The sequence below is a fragment of the Nicotiana attenuata genome, chromosome 11 (genome assembly GCF_001879085.1).
Source record: "Nicotiana attenuata strain UT chromosome 11, NIATTr2, whole genome shotgun sequence".
Taxonomy (NCBI): Eukaryota; Viridiplantae; Streptophyta; class Magnoliopsida; order Solanales; family Solanaceae; genus Nicotiana; species Nicotiana attenuata.
Genome location: NC_031999.1, coordinates 33,206,070 through 33,223,900, shown reverse-complemented (window position 1 = coordinate 33,223,900; position 17,831 = coordinate 33,206,070). Strand labels below are relative to the sequence as shown.

General features: G+C 38.0%; 1 protein-coding gene across 1 annotated transcript; it reads left to right on the top strand.

Moving 5' to 3' along the window:
• LOC109234324 (AP2-like ethylene-responsive transcription factor AIL5) lies at positions 558-5,321 on the top strand. The gene is made up of 9 exons (XM_019400260.1): positions 558-923; positions 1,395-1,701; positions 1,794-1,876; positions 2,245-2,253; positions 2,437-2,525; positions 2,633-2,706; positions 2,934-2,984; positions 3,083-3,159; positions 4,222-5,321. The coding sequence occupies exons 1-9, from the start codon at positions 776-778 to the stop codon at positions 4,956-4,958; spliced, it is 1,575 nt and encodes a 524-aa protein (XP_019255805.1). The 5' UTR covers positions 558-775; the 3' UTR covers positions 4,959-5,321.

Sequence of the window (17,831 nt, the reverse complement as noted above, 5' to 3'; positions counted from 1 at the left end):
ATGAGCATAATTAGCGATAATTAATCAGCATAAATCCAAAATATTCGTGTCTTTTGTTTAATTATAATAATTTCTTTCGTCGTTCGTATCTGATGTACTATTTCTAAACTAGAAAGAACGCAATTGCTAGACAAACTTATGCCCAAAATCTCATGAGATTGAACTGGATTAACGTGACGTAGCAAAACTCTGATACTAAGTTAAAAGTCTTAGCATTTGACTTAATAGGATTGTGATGAAACAATGCTTCAGAGATCATTATATTGTACTTAACTTTAATTTTCTTTTCTTTCTATTTAGACAATATTGTCTACCATCTACAAGTAGTAATATTACCTCAGTCTCGATTATTCTATATATTATCTCTACTAATTCATGAAGAAAATTCGCTCTATCAAATAATTGGCAAACTGTCCATTGTTTTACTTTCTCTTTGAACGTTAATCAATGTGAAAAAAGCTCTCTAATCTCACCTTAACAAATTAAATAAATATGAACAGAAATTATTATCTTTCAACCATTTAGTATATCCCCACAAGAGAGACGCCTCGGTTCTCGTGCATTGTTATCTCTCTCTCTCTACCCATCTATTCACAGATAATATCGCTATATTAATGTCTTATTCTTTCACAAACATTTAAGCGTGTAATTTCCAGTCTGAGTTAAATTTTCAATCAGTTCTTGGGAAAACAAAATAAGTAGAGCAGGCAGTGTTTAGTAAGCATAGCGCTGTTTCCCAAAGAAAAAAGAAAGACTTTCACGTTCACCGACGATAATGGATATGGATTCTTCTTCTGAGAACTGGCTTGGCTTCTCACTTTCCAATATCAACAGCAACAACAACAACAATAGCAGCATTAACTTGCCTTCTAATAATGCTTCAGAACTTTGCCTCTGCCAATCTTTCAACTCCAACCCTAATAGTATTATTCCCTACTTCACTCTTCTTTTATTTTCGACAAAGATCCTACATGTAACTTACATGTAGGATCTCTGTGTATATATATAAATCTCTATGGCTGGCTACACGCATAGAGATCTTATAAGAAGCATTTGAGCTATATAGACATGATATATTAATAGTATAAGATTTAACCTTATAGTATACACTTAATATAAAGTGATCGATTCAAGTTTAAATTTGATGGGTCTGACTCATCAACCTTTAGGGTTCTTATTGCAGTACGTACTATTGCACTCATGAAATTATAGCTTTTTACTCTATATGCCTATGTACCCTATATGTAAAAAAGATTTACAAGTGCTATTTAGCGAGTTAATTACTTTAATTTTCGGGTATATGTAGTTGTCTTTTAAATGATTTGATATCGTTCAGCTTTTAAATATGTAGTAAAGACTGATTAACAAGTATGGATGTGATTTTGTACGTATAGGTGGAGTGGAAGAAAATGGAAAAGGTGCTGATGCTCCGCCAAAGCTTGAGGATTTCTTGGGAGGATCTTCTAGCATTACTGCTGCAGCTAATGAAGTGTGTTGGGAAAATCCAGCAACTACTACTACTACCACTATATGCGAATATGGCTCTGAGTTGAAGACCATAGCAGCTAGTTTTCTATGTAGCTTTTCTGCTGATCAAAATAATTCGCAGAATAAGCAGTTGGCTGTGGTGGCGCTGCCGCCGGCTAAGAAGACGGTCGAGACCTTTGGACAACGCACCTCTATTTACAGAGGTGTTACTAGGTGAATATATATAATTAAAGACCTACAGTAAGAACTGATTAATGGATTTTGATATACTATATTTATTTTATATGATTTTGTGCTTTCTTTAGACATAGATGGACAGGAAGATATGAAGCTCATTTGTGGGATAATAGTTGCAGAAGAGAAGGACAAAGTAGAAAAGGAAGGCAAGGTATGCATTTTAGGTTTCCGGCAACTTCCTTTCTGTTGCAAAGCTTATCATTTGAGTGAAGAGTTCTACTAAAAAGTTTAATATTTTCTAAATTTTTTAATTTTTGTAAGGTCATCCAAATATCGTAGAAGTTGAAGATTTTATTTGTTTCAACACGAAAGTATATGATATATACTAGTAACGCATAATTTTTCTCTCTACCGTGGAAAATTATCTCTAGATTTGAAGTGAATCTTTAAAAAAAATTTGTATATGATATGATATGCACAATGAGGAATATGGACTAATTTTGTTTCTTTCTATGTCAATATTGTACAACCAAATGATTGTGGCTCTGGACGATTAAAATCATCATTGCGGTATTTCAGTTTACTTAGGTGAGTACTCAGATCTCCATTATCCAAATTCATTCATTTAGTATTACTGTGTTACGGAAGATTCTTTTTTGCAATGAATGTGTACGTGTTAAGGCTTAGATTCTCATTGGATTCTTATTTTCTATAAAACTTTCTATAAGATTTTTTATATCCTTATATTCTTTTACGTCTTTTTATGATTAGGTGGTTATGATAAAGAAGAGAAAGCAGCTAGAGCTTATGATCTTGCTGCACTCAAGTATTGGGGTCCGACCACCACCACTAACTTTCCGGTAACGAAATTTGGAACCCAATTTCATAAGGGAAAAGAAAGAATTTCTAATTACTTTCTCTTATTTCCTCTACATTGAGATTTAATATTGAAGTCACCTATTTGAAGGTATTGAACTATGAGAAGGAGCTAGAAGAAATGAAGAGCATGACAAGGCAGGAGTTTGTTGCTTCTCTTAGAAGGTTAGAACTCCAAATAATAATAATAATTGTTATTATTATTATAATATAGTTTTCTTTTCCAGATAGACTAAATCTACTTCTATCTTATTCTCCAAGAGATCTACTTTTATCTCAGTGAGGAATCTATTGCATAAGCTAAGGCGTTGTTTTATTTTCTTTTAAATCCTTTTCTTGTCTCATTAAACCCTAGCTATATACTATATTACTTTTTTTTTTTATTAATGTAGGAAAAGTAGTGGCTTTTCAAGGGGAGCCTCCATCTACAGAGGCGTCACAAGGTTCGGAATATTATTTATTTTTTGTTTGTTAAATTTTTTCTGGTTAATTTATGCGTTCAATTAAGGAGCTAATTCAACAAAGGTTTGTTTTATTTTAGGCACCACCAACATGGTAGATGGCAAGCAAGAATCGGAAGAGTGGCAGGAAACAAAGATCTCTATCTTGGAACCTTTAGTGAGTTTTTATTATCTCTTTCTAGTCCTCTATTTAGCTCGTCTAGTACTCAATAGATTATTCATTGTTTATATTATCTTATTATCCATTAGTTGTGTTTATTCCACCAAATGCAAAAAAACAAAAACAACAAATTAATATGCACGTCATTCAACATCACTGCCTTACTGCTATTTGATACCTTAGGCGGTGGATGCCCTAAATTATCTGGCTCTGCCTTAAGGTTAGGGTTGACAATAAATGACATACGTGGCTATTTTTATGTGGTCTTTTGGGCGGCAACACAATATGAAAGTTTTATTTTTATTTTTGTTTTTGGGTGGATCTTCTTTTAATTGCCCAAGGTTTTTGTTGCTGGTATTTGCTAGTGTCCCTACTCTCTGTTTACTTGACAGTCGAGAGAGTGGGGTTGGAATATGTTTTTATAGGACTACCGTAGCTTATGATAGGTACAATAAAATTAAGAGTTCAACTCAAAAAAGTTTAAAACAACTATAAATAATTGTTCCTAAGAAATTAGAATTGCTAACTTGGGAAGTAAGTTAAATTTCTTTACCGTGAATATTAATTCAATCCCTAAACTAATGATTACCTGATGGAGTAAGGTATTTTAGAGTTGTTTCTATTTTGACACTTTTGGCTCTTATGCGTAGCACGATAAAAAAAGGTATTTTCAGAATCTTCTCTGATCGAATACCAGCTAACAAGTTGATCAAGTAATTTGTTTCACCAAGAAAAAAAGTAAATAAATTTTAGTTATACACAAACCGTGTTAATAATCTTTTAATGAATTTTAACCTGCAATATATAGCAAGTTAGCTGTCATTTTAATTATAGTATAAATACAGAGTCCGGCTTTGACTGTGTATTTATACTGGCTAGACTCTTCCAACCTGTCCTTGAATTTGTTCAATATGTTCCATTCATTAGAATTGTCTTTTTAATTTTATTCTTTTGAACGGGGAAGGCTGTCAGTGATGATGATCTTTTGCAACAAATTTGAGTCGGTCAATATAATCAAACTCTTTAGACTAATCGTGATGATTTTAATGCAAATAATAGGCACCCAAGAGGAAGCAGCAGAGGCCTATGACATTGCTGCAATCAAATTCAGAGGACTCAATGCGGTGACGAATTTTGACATTAGCCGTTACGACGTTAAAAGTATCGCCAGTAGCAATCTCCCTGTTGGAGGGATGAACAGTAAATCAAAAACCTCATCAGAATCTGCTTCTGAAAGTAGTAAAAATGTTGAAGCAAACCGATCAGACGATCGAGATCGAGATAGAGATATTTCCTCTGCTACCTCTGCTCCATTTTCCTCTCAAGCTCCAAATATGGTCAACCTTGGTTTCGGACTGCCTATCAAGCAAGACTCTTCCGATTTCTGGTCAATCCTGGGATACACTAATGATCAAAACAACGGTAGTAAAAACCCTAGTGCAAATGCAACGTTCTTTCATGGTCCGCCTGATGGTACGACTATTCAAGCACAAGGTGCAACACTTTTCAGCATGGATCTCCCTGCTACTACAACCTCTCTGAATGAAGTCAACAATAATCAAGTCATATTCAATGAAGAAGAGTACTATCAGCAGCAACAAAGTGGTAGTTGTAGCACAATAACTTCAGTTCCTAGTGACATAAGCATGGCCTTAAACAGCAATGCCACTGCTACTACTACTACTCTTGATGGCTCCAATTTTGGTAATTGGATGCCGCCACCACTTCATTCATTCCAGGCTACTGCAAAGAACAACCTAGCACCATTTCAGACCCCAATTTTTGGCATGGAATAATGGAAAATAAGTGGAGGGAAAATGAAAAGACAAGAGAAGAATTGAAGTGGTGTACTTTTCCCTCTCTGTTTTGAATGGTTTTTTGTCACTTACCCAAGAAGTGGGTTGGTCAAAAAAGGTGGTATTGGTGAAATTTACTTTTTTGCATGGGTAAGAAAAGTGGGACGTACAATCATTTCACAGCAACTAAAGCAGAGATGGCAGGGTGCTAACTGAATCTTTTTGATTAGTTGTTTCTTTAGTCCTTTACCTTTTTTTACTTTTTGCTTGTTTCACTGACATGAGTTATCTATAACTAGATAATCCCTTATTGTACATTCCCGTCAGCAACAATTTCATTTCAATCAAATTTCTTACCCCTCATTCTCCCCTTTGGCGCGCCTGCTTAGTTTCCTTCTGATGGGGTATGGAGTATGAAAGTTGACCACTTATGTAGTTTCCTTCTGATGGGGTATGGAGTATGAAAGTTGACCACTTATGTGCGCGGTCTCATTTTCTTCTAAATGATGGCTAGATATGTGTTTAATCTCTTATTTTTTAGAGCAATTTTGAAGATAATCATGGTGATAAAATCCTCCTATTACTTTAATTTAGTGCTTGGTTACCAATTATACATCTCTTTATGTAGTAATTACCAAGTATTTTATACCATATTCCTCATGATGGAAATAATGATGCCTTAATTAACTATACATGGATTAAAATTCAGAAAGAAAATAGTATTTCAAAACTTCCAGACTGTCGTGAGAGTGAGACGCTCTTATTTGTATAAAACATCGCTACTCCAATAGGAAAATGGGTTAAATCTTTTTTCATCATCTCATTGCTAACCAGTGTCAACTACCTCGTTATTGAAGGCAGTGTCAGATATAATTCACCGAATCAAATGAAATAGGAAATTCCAACAGAAGTGTTTCGAGCTGTTTGTTTGTTTGTTTATTTGTATATTCCAAACGAAGCAGTAAACCTTTTTATACTATGAACCAAAATACCCGAGAAAAAATAATTTTTGCATTAAAGTTTCTATATTATTAATTTTCGTATCATATAACTTGATTTTAAATCAAACGACCCCCATAATGTCAAGTTACTCCATTACAAATTTTTGTCCCATGGTAAAATTTGGAATGGCTTTATGAAGATTTCAGTGAGTTTACTTGCTTCTTATCGTGCATTAAAAAAAGTGAGTTCAGTTTCAAGGGAAAGTTATTCACAAATTTTTGGAGTTTATAAAGCAATTTTGCTCCATCAATTTATATGTTTATCCTTTTTTTACTCTCTTCTTGTTACCATTTATGCGGGCGTTATGTTCTTGGTAGTCCACTTCTTTATATTTGAAAATGTTATGAATACCTTATGCTGGGAGGTATCCATTATTACTCCTATTGTTTCCAGCAGCTTTTAAGTAGCTCGTGCAGACAATTTACAAGTAACTCTAGAAAAGCCTTGCATAGCTTTCTGGAAAGCCTCGTAACAATGCATTGCGCTGGGTGAGTTGGAGCACTCCGAGAGTCGGCAGGATTTTGGGTACTGTAGGCGGATTACGGTAGAGGAGGTGGAAGGGGCGATGCTTAAGATGTGCAGGGGCAGAGCGACGGGGGCGAAATCCCAGCGGAATTTTGGAAGAGCGCGGGGCGGGCAAGTTTGGAGTGGCTCATTGGGCTATTTGATGTTATTTTTAAGACGAAGAAGATGCCCGAAGAACGGAAGTGGAATACGATGGTTCCGCTTTACAAGAACAAGGGTGATATCCAAAATTGCAACAATTATAGGGGTATCAAGTTGTTGAGTCACACTATGAAGGTTTGGGAGAGGGTGGTGGAGGCCAGGGTGAGGAGATGCGTATCTATTTTTGAGAATCAGTTTGGATTCATGCCAGGGCGTTCGACTACAGAAGCGATTCATCTGGTAAGGAGATTAGTGGAGCAGTATAGGAAGAGGAAGAAGGATTTGCATATGGTGTTTATTGACCTTGATAAAGCGTATGATAAAGTCCCGAGGGAGGTACTGTGAAGGTGTTTGGAGGTTAGCGGCGTTCCAGTAGCGTACATTAGGGTGATTAAGGATATGTATAATGATGCTAAGACTCGGGTAAGGACTGTGGGTGGTAACTCAGAGCATTTTCCTGTTGTGATGGGGTTGCACCAGGGATCGGCTCTTAGCCCATTTTTATTTGCCTTGGCGATGGATGTACTGTCGCGACACATCCAAGGGGAGGTGCCTTGGTGCATGCTATTTGCTGATGATATAATGTTGATTGACGAGACACGAACGGAGTTAACGCGAGGTTGGAGGATTGGAGACAGACCTTGGAGTCTAAAGGTTTCAAACTGAGTGGAACCAAGACAGAATACTTGGAGTGCAAATTCAGAGACGGGACCCATGATGCAGACGTAGAGGTTAAGCTTGATGCTCAAGTTATCCCCAAGAGAGCGAAGTATCTCGGGTCTATTATCCAGGGTAATGGAGAGATTGACGAAGATGTCTCACATCGCATCGGAGCGGGATGGATGAAGTGGAGGCTCGCTTCCGATGTTTTATGTTATAAGAATGTGCCACCAAGACTTAAGGGTAAGTTTTATCGAGTGGTGGTTCGACCAGCTATGGTGTATGGGGTTGAGTGTTGGCCAATCAAGAACTCTCACGTGCAGAAGATGAAAGTAACAGAGATGAGGATGTTGAGATAGATGTGTGGGTGTACCAGGAAAGATAAGATTAAGAATGAAGCTGTCCGGGACAAAGTGGGAGTAGCCTCCGTGGAGTACAAGATGCGGGAGTCGAGACTGAGATGAGTCGGACATGTTAAGAGAAAAAGCATTGATGCTCCTATCTGGAGGTGTGAGAGGTTGGCCATGGAGAGTTTGAGAAGAGGTCGAGGTATGCCTAAGAAGTACTAGGAGAGGTGATTAGACAGGACATGGCGCTGCTTCAGCTCACTGAGGACATGACCCTTGATAGGAGGGTTGGAGGTTGATGATTAAGGTAGAAGGTTAATGGGTAGTTTTTTAGTTGTTCACCGATAGTCTTAGTAGCATGCACGTCCCTTCATATTCTTAGATTTTTATTACGCTATGTGGTTTTGTTCGCCTCAGGTATTGTATTCCTTGTTGCTATTATTTCGTACTACTTATCCTTTATCTATCCCTTTTTCTTTTCTCTTCCTTCTTTCTTCCTTCCTAGCTTTCCTCTTCTTCTTGCCCTCCTGAGCCGAGGGTCTATTGGAAACAACCTCTCCACCTGCATTAGGTAGGGGTAAGGTCTGCGTACAAACTAACCTCCCCAGACCCCACTTGTTGGGATCATACTGGGTTTGTTGTTGTTTTAGGGAGTCAAAATAATTCATGTGTACATCAGTTTGAAGTTGAATAATATATCACCCTCTCTATAGATTTCTCTGCCGTTATTTACTTTACTTTATTTTATAACATATTATCAGCAAGAGACTCTACCATCTCGAGCAAATACTTTTAAAGTATCAAGGTACGAACTTTCTTTTTCCTAAATAATGACAAATATTTCTAAACTTGAATTTGTAGCCCTTGATATATCAGGCAAAATCTATCAGTCTTGGGTGCTTGATGCTGAAATTTATCTTGATACGTCTGGCAAACACCATCAAAGATAAAAACCAAGCATTAAACCAAGACCATACCAAAACATAATATTCTCTCACGTCGTTATCTTGATGAAGGTTTGAAAATAAAGTATCTCACTGTTAAAGATTAACTTATGTTGTCGAATAATTTGAAAGATAGATATGACCATCTGAAGATAGTCGTTCTTTTACAAGCACATTATGATTGGACTCGTTTAAGTCTACATGTTTTAATTTATCAGTGAGTAATTCTGCTATGTCTTGAATTATTTCCCCATTGAAATTATATGGAGACACTTTTGTTCTTCTTGGCATCTGTTATTTTGGCACAAATCTTTTTGGTTCTTAAAAAGAAACAGTTCGAGAAGGTTCAATTGGCCGAAATGAATTGGAAGTTGATCCCCGTTGCCCAAAACCAACGAAGGTTCTAAGAGTCAAGTAAATGGTGGGACTCTCAACCCCGACCTACACAAGTGGTTTTTTAACCCACATTTTGAAAAGTAGTCCATATTTTGACTTTTTATTGACTCCTTTCAAAAGAGGTAAGATCCGGTGAATCGGAAACAATTAATTAAGAATTCAAAACTTTTTTATGGAACAGACGTCCCGGCTATCTGAAAAACGCAGACTGAAGCGGAAGATCACAAAATGCAACACAACAAGGGGGTCGTTCGACCGCCTCCCCTTTTCGCCTAACCCATTCGTTCACAGCTTCGCCACTCTACCGAGGGTCGAGCTACCACGCTCTTGAAACCTCGTAAGTTCGCTTTTCTTCAATGAGAATATAAAGAAAACCAACCAGTTCAGATATTCACGACCAAGAGGTACTGGATTCTCTTTCGGATAGGCCCTGAAAGGAGAAGGAAGGATGAAATGCCAACAGGCGTCTATTATATTGAATTTACCCGATAGTCCCCATTTTGGGAACGTCCAGTGCCAAAGTCACTGAATGGGTAAGTCGCCAATCCCTGGACTATGTAATGTACTTTATCTGCTGGGTTACGGGCGGGCATTTTACCAGAGGTTTCGTTTTTGTAGGCTGGTCCGGTCTATTGCTCTTTCCTTGCGCCTATTTCGCTGTAGGGGTTGGTTCACAGGTACAACCTTTGTAACTTCATGGTATACCCATAGATTGGCCAGTTCTTATTTGGAAGGTTGCAATTTCTTAACTGCCGCGGTTTCTACTCCTGCTAATAGTTTAGCACATTCGTTGTTGTTACTATGGGGTCCTGAAGCACAAGGAGATTTTACTCGTAGGACTTTCCGTTCGGCAGTCCACCGGGTGGGTTTGTTTCTCCTTCCAGTTTCGAGTGTCTTCTTGGATAGTTATAGCGGCCCATAGGCGCGAGATGTACCTTGGTGGGGGGGGGGGGGGGGGGGCGGTCCCATGGACATAGTCCTTTCAGGCAGTGGCCGTTTAGTCCATGGTCCATTGGATGGTCGGTGCAAGGCCCCCATTACTGATTAACTCCTATCTACCCCATTCTATGGGACTGATGCAGCATAAAATCAAAAGAAAAGAAGGGGGTGTCCTAGTCTTTTTGATTTAGTGACTAGAAGCGGAGAGCCCGTTGCACCTTGTTTTTCTTTGACCGCCTATCTTCTTTCTATAAGCAAGCTCCCTCCGGCCGTCCAGTCCCTGGACGGCTCTCGGTTCTTGAGCATGTTGGGGTATTAGGCGGCAGTTGAAAGAGCTGCTCGAAAACTTGACGAACAAGCGAAAAAAGCCTATCTATTCTATTTTCTTAGTTTAGTAAAGGGCTTTTCCCTTACTAGTCAAGTGGTAAGGTAGGGCGCTATTCTTCAAATCTCACTGAATATGATACGTTGAAGAAAACTTTCTCCACCTTCTATGCTTCGAATATGCTCTTGCATTAGCAATATCGAGAGATGGGGTTCAAAAAATATTCTGAACTAATTTCACATCTTCTTGTGGCTGAACAATATTATAAGCTATTAATAAAAAACCATGAGAGTTGATCTACTGGTTCTACTCCATTTCTTGAAGTGAATGAGACAAACTTTCACCAAGCTAAGCGTGGAAAAGGTTGTGCCCCAGTCGTTATCATGGTCGTGGTCGGGGAATAAGCTCTAATGGTGGTCGTGATTCACCAAAGAATCGTCTTCACCATTAGCAATGGAAAAGGAAAGAACAAAAACATGAAGCAGTGCAAATGATAGAAAATGCATACTATAAATGTGGAGGAAAAGGACATTGATCACGTACCTGTCGTACGCCAATGCACCTGGTTGATCTCTATCAGGCCTCCCTAAATAAGACAGAAAAAATGTTGAAGCAAATTTTATTTTTAAAGATAATGTTAACTTCATGCATTTGGATGTAACTAATTCCATGCCACGACACAAATTTCCAACTCAAGGACCGTGATGACATCTAGTCCCTAGAACTAGGTAAGCCTAATATATGATGAGTTATTAACGGATTAAATTATTTAACCATTAAATATAAACCAGTAAATGACATAGCTAAAAAAGATTAATAGTTATACATTTTCTCAAACCGGTAGTGCAGAGTCATAAGCTTTACTGAGTTTGCTAAAAATATCTAATTACAATACTGTTCTGGAATGAAGGTGAATAGTAGTAAAGAAAGACAACAGAAGGTAACTCCGAGGCATGCAAGCAGAATAGCAGGTATACCTTGAAGTCTCCTCAGCAACTCAAACAACTATCTAACGTCTGGCATGCTCGAAGTACCTGGATCTGCACAAAAATATGCAGAAACGTAGTATGAGTATACCACAATGGTACCAATAAGTATCAAGACGAACCTCGGCAGAATACTGATGAGGTTCAAGTCAAGACACTCACTAATATAATAACTTGTGCATAATATCAATATAAAGCTAACAACAGAAAAACAAAGTAAATAAGTGGAAACATAGGGTAATTATGTGATAATGTAGCAAAATAATCAAAGCACAGATAGAATACAAGTGAAAGCAAATAAGGGAAAACAACGACAATTCTATTCATCAAAACGTTCTGACACAAGATTTACAACAAGAATCACCCCAAGGTACCACACCTCCAAATCTCAAATCACGAGTCCCAAATCATGAATCATATACACATGGAACCTCGTGCCCACATTATCAATCATAACCACACAGACAACTCACGTGCCAATATCACAATCCGCCCGCCGTGGTCATATGCTTAATATAATATCCGTCCGGCATGGTCTCAGGCTCATTAACCCTAACTGCCCAGTGTGGTCACAGACTACTAGTCCAATCATAACGCAGAGAAAGCAGATACACAAGAATACATGTACATGTTCATCGAACATCAAGTTTCATACTCTTGGACCGGTATAAATGTCACGCCCAGAACTTGGGGGGCGAGACCGGCACCTGGTGCCATACCTATCATTGCGTACCAAATTGCGACTAAGGGATTCTGAGCATATAATGTCATACTTTAGCCATGGGCCATATTGCAAGACAATTGCGAATACTAACTAAATCTCAATATAAAGCTCGGCTGACAAGGCCGTCATAACTACTACAGCTGACAAACCAACAAAATATACATAAAAGGCCTACAAGCCCAACATACTGCATTAACTGACAGGATATGTCTACAAGCCTCTACTTATGGATATACTGTGATCGGAACAGCTCCCCGACCCACTCATAACATAACACATAAGGCTCTAGACCCGGCAACTCCGAAAGTCATGGAGCTTACCGATCAAGCTGAACTCGGGCAACACTTAAATGAGGAGGTCTATCCTTCTGTCTATCTGAACCTGCACGCATGAAATGCATCGCTCCCAGGAAAGGGACGTCAGTACGAAATAATATACCGAGTATGTAAGACAATATACTGAAAGCTGAAACTGAACTGATAATATAATAACTGAAAGCAACTAGAAGTCAAAGATAATCTGAAGATATGCTTACCTGCTGATACTGACTCAGCTCTCTCCATATAATAAGTAAAATAGCTGCTCGGCCTTATAAGGCTCGGTGTATATATAACTGCTCTGCCATAGTAGACTCTCTCATAGGCGCTCGGCCATACTAGGCTTTGTATCTCGACCAACTGGACTCGCTCATAGGCGCTCGGCCACAGTAGGCTCGGTATATAACTTACCATCTGATCAGAGGTTGCCCAATAGGGGCCTGCCCATCGATTATAGCTCGATAGTAATGAAAATAATTTAATACTGTATATATAAACTCTCTGCGCTCTTGACTGGAAGAAGAAAATACGCAATTAAATATGAAGTCTCGATAAGGAGAATATTGTAACTTATAAAACTAGGAAAATATACGCAACTTGCGAGACTAGCAAAATATACGTAAATTTCGGGATATGAATTTTTCTTTATGCCTCGTTATCAAACTTGTGTAATGACGAGATCATGAAAAATGAAGGAAAAGCTTAGCCTTAACATACCTGGAGTAGGAAAAAATCCGTGTGATATTCTTGAGAAGGATTGCACCGTACTCCCTTAGAATTGTAAAATTCCGTTATTATTACGCAGTGCAATTTCTTATGAATTTCTTTACCAATCTAAGAATTTTCGTTGCTTATTGTAATATAACATCTGATATGAACTTTCAAAACATTCTCCAAAATGGAGTTTTGATGCCAAAATGAGCATAATGGTGATAATGACTAATATATATGCCTTTAACGTTTTTTTTGCTTTAAGGCTTAATAGATTGTCCAAGTGTCTTGTTAATCTTGAATCTAAATCAAGAGTCATCAGACTCTTTGTACTTGCTGCCACGTTGTTACTCTCATACTTGTCCAAAAAATTTAATTAATTTAATTATGTAATATTTCGTTACTCGGTAATTAATCAATTACTCGCATAATTAAGAATTGTCTCAAATTTCTTAAATTGTACTTATTTTTAATACACTATATACATCCCAATATCATGGTCATATGGTACCTTGTATGGTACTAGTTCGAAAATACCGGGTATTATCGCACGACCCGTATTTTATCCCAATATATCAACTTGGACGAAAATTCATTTTCTTTGACTTGCTTCCCCTCTCACCTTCATGAATTTACTCATTACTTGTTTGAAATAGCATAATGCTTATTCTCAAAATAATTCCAATCTCGATCTTACGTCGATTAACTTACGACGAAACTTAAACATACGAAAATGCGGGATGTAACATCATTCCCCCCTAGGAACATTCATCCTCGAATGTTGATTGATGCACTTATCATTCTCATAACCCATAGCTCTTACGAAGACTTTAGTGCTCCTCCTGTCATCTAGGCAATGTTCCGTGAATAAGTTCAAAGGCTAGGGCATTCCTCCCTTTAGTCCTCTTCCTCATACCGCGAATTGTGGTTAGGATCTTTCCAATATCGTACCTGTTTCTACCTTCTATCATGCAACTTGTACGACTTTGACCTTGTAAGTGCACCTATGCGATTCTTCTCCCCTTTTTCCTCTGGCTTCTAGCCAATCTCTAGGCCTCACTTTGCAAACATATACATAGCTTGATGAAATGTCCCTCTGGGCATTTTTAAGTATGTTAAAGTTCTTTGCTCGGTATTCTATTGAAATTACAATTATTGCTACATCTTGTTTCGATTATTGCTACATCTTGTTTCATAGAACCTGTTATCTAACCGCGTGATTTTTACCGTATCTAGGTAGGTCATACTATATCATAACTCTTACTTCGATTTATCGTTGCTGAGGTCTGATATCAAATTCCAGCTTACTCTTGTTGCTTATCCAATATATATAAATCTAAGTCCTTCAATGATTCCTTATTACTGTTCATCTTAAGAATGATGGCCTAACTCATGTCATACTTTGTAACTTGTATCCGTCCATTGTTAGTTCACCTCAATGTTGATCTGCAATTCCCCACTTGAAGAGTTGAAATTTCTTATGTAATACATTGTTACTGGGGCCCACGTCTCATCGAGGACATCTAGAGTAATTAGATTGATCCACCTAGGGGTGATACTATACTTCCATAACAGTAATTTATAGCATCCCAATGTAACTCACCTTATATGGGTAGTTTAGTCCCTTACGATTCATGAAATTCTCTTCAAGTCATTACTCAATCGAAGGCCCAAACGTCATCCTTTATCTATCACAATCACCCCCTCATTCTACTACCAGGGCAGTATTCTATTTCTTCTAAATGCTACTAGTCATATGCTCATTTGCTATACTGAGCTTTATATAATTTAGAGAACCCATCAGCTTTCTCTCATTTTCGTGCACTTAATCCCGAGGGCTTATCCATTCTCATCACCTTCTCACTCGCCCTTTATTATTCCTACTCCTGTCTTCCTACCATCTTGTTGCTCTATCATACTTTAACTTGCGACCCATAAATATCCATTTTTACTACTCGCAGCCTTCCTTCAACTTCCTTGCACCATATATTTCCTTGTGTTATTCTGGAATATCAAGCAAAACATCACATCGTCTCTAACTCTTCCTTTTTCTCTTAAATAGACCTCTTGGTATCTAGAAACCGTAGGCTATAAGATATGCCACTGACGATGCCTCTACCATTCCTGGATATTGAATCCCCGTGCTTCTAGCTTTCTACCCGAAGTATGTGCTATTCACAACCTTCTGAATTAGAGTATCTCGTACGTTGTTCACCTTTACCTTACTTACTTAAAAGTCTCGCATCACATCTTTTATCTCCTTCATGACCTTCCTTCCATATAGGTGGGATTCACATCAACAACTTGAACTTCTATTATAATACTTGCACCTTTTTACATGATTCGTGGAGAGCTTTATACTGACTTCTTAGGAGGCCGATATTCTTCTAACCGGACCTCTGATATTAAGAGTGACTCTGCAATGTTCTATGTCCATAATTTTCTAGGTTTAATAATCAAACTCCCGATTCACTTAGTTAATGTAACTCTTTAGTTTCTTCTTTCCTCTGATCAACCTTTAGGTAGGCTTAAGCTATCTTCCGATTTGCGGCTTATGATATTAGTTATTACTTTTAGCCTTTCATGGCGCCATGGAATATCCGGGAGACAATCCTTTAGCAATTCAATCCTTTGTCTATGACCTGGGCTCAATTCTTTCTTTTGACGTATATCAGAACTTTCTATGGCTGTATATGTTGTATGTATAAAACTTCAAACCTTTAAGTGCGTTCATAACGTAACCAAATCTAGATCATTGATCGAATAATTCCTTTTGTTCTATCTTAGCTTTCTTTAAACGTAAGCTATTACTTTTCCTGGTCTTTCTGCCCCTTTGTTGCGTCCATACTTAGCTTATCTTAGTGCCCACATATATTGAAATTCCATACAAACCATGTGATCTTGAATATCACTTCTGATTTTACTCCATGTTCATTAGCCACGGTAGGTGCCACTTTCATAGAGAGTGCATACATGAGACTGTTGTTACACGACCATTTCCTCTTTAGGTCGTTGTGCTTAGGTTGAAGCCTTCTTCCTTATTTCCTCAGCTAGTCTTTCGTCGTAGTACTTAGGGAAGACCCTCTGACTCTTGTAAAGTTGTGAGCCTATTGTATACTCAACGGACCTTCTGATGTCCTTCCTTGCTTATACTTATCCGGAGTTACTTACCTTCACGCCCTTGTACTTGTAGGGTTGCTTCTGAACTGATATTCTGTCTGTCTTCCGAGTGGTACTCTCTTTTATTTCCGTAACACTCATACGGTACCTTTAACTACCTCGACTCTTATTTGAATACATCTCAAGTATTATAATAACATTACTGCGAGGCTAATATCTCCATGTTGGGGTTTACTATATTTATCTTGCACGATCTACTGATTTGTTTGTATCCTCTTATCTAGCCATAACTAGGCTCTTCCTGAATCAACTACTAATCACTCGTTGGCCCACTCTCATATCAACATTCCGTGTAATCCTTCTTGGTTTATTTCCTTGTCTTAACTTACCTCGCGTACTGGCTCCTTATCTATCAATAACATCCTAGGCAGGAATCCTTACTTCCTCTTTTTTTTTGGCGTCGTTCTTACATAACATTCTGGAATCGTAGCATATCTGTATCATTTGGATAAGTGCAATCTCATCCCTTTCTCATTTTTATCGCATTCTTCCTTTATCATTTCATATTCCCCCCTTCAGAGGGGTACTAAGACTTGGAGCTATGATGACCTGCCTGTAGATGTTTTTCCTCTTCATCTTTGGCGTCCTTTCACATTATTAGTGACCCTTACTCGCTTTGCGGTAATCCTTCTGTACCAAGGATAATGAAATTCCTCACTCGCGATGGTGATACTTAGTGTAACTGGCACATACAGTCCCTTTAGCTTAACTTTGCTCATATTGCTTGCTTTAGGGAAGCGTCTCCCTGAATGACCATTTTCTGAATTCATCATGAATCTTCTTCTGTTGTCCATTCTATTATTGTCGAAATGCGATATTAAATTCTCATAATGCTGACTATCATCAAATCACTCAGTTCCTAATTCATGTTTAGTTTATCTTGTTCACGAGTCCATACTGATTTCTATTCCTATGGGATCTAACTTTTCCTTTGGCCATCACGTTGGAGTCACGAACTTATTTCTCGAAATGAGGATATGACTTTATGGCCTATAGTCTTTTGTTGTCTTAAGGCCTATCACCTCTTGTCTCTCCCTTCACCTGACTATGGATTCGGTAATACCGTCATCTTTTTGATCTACCGTTGTCGTCCATGTATCACATCTCACTCATAATCTTATCTCTCTTCTCGTTACTTTGCTAATATTCTTGCCTATCCCTTTCTTGTGAAAACTTCAACAAGACATTTGTCTGCTTTTAGCTCTCCCTGCTTCATTCATCGGCTCTTCGGGTTGCTCAATGTCCTTACTTATTAGGGACGAGAGTCATACTAATATTTATCCTTTTCAGGTTTTCAGTGCCTGTCTTCATAATTTGTTTGATCATGCTAGTATTCATATCTAATTGTAATATTCTTCGGAAATGTCAACTAACACAAACAATCCATTCACCATTTTGGTTTACTCTAACCTAGCCAGACCCTGATGTTCCGTCCTTTTCTTAAACTACACCTTTAGCCCCCATAGGGCATAACTGAGATGGGTGAGACCAATTGTACACACCTCTTGTTATTGATGAAGGTAACTCAAAATGCTTATGTCTCTCTTCCTGAATTGTAGATAATGTTCATCTCTACTAAATAGGTACCTCGTACCCTTCTTCACCTTGCTTCTTTTGTTTGTTGAAACTTGTATCTTCTGATTCTTTCATTGTTTTTTTACCATAAGAGTGGATAT

What these genes read in the sequence shown, in the direction of transcription:
- LOC109234324 (XM_019400260.1), top strand. Translation starts at nt 776, where the DNA reads ATGGATATGGATTCTTCTTCTGAGAACTGGCTTGGCTTCTCACTTTCC. An exon ending in TTTCAACTCCAACCCTAATA is followed by an intron (nt 924 to 1,394) that starts GTATTATTCCCT and finishes TTGTACGTATAG; the next exon opens with GTGGAGTGGAAGAAAATGGA. An exon ending in CCACCACCACTAACTTTCCG is followed by an intron (nt 2,526 to 2,632) that starts GTAACGAAATTT and finishes ACCTATTTGAAG; the next exon opens with GTATTGAACTATGAGAAGGA.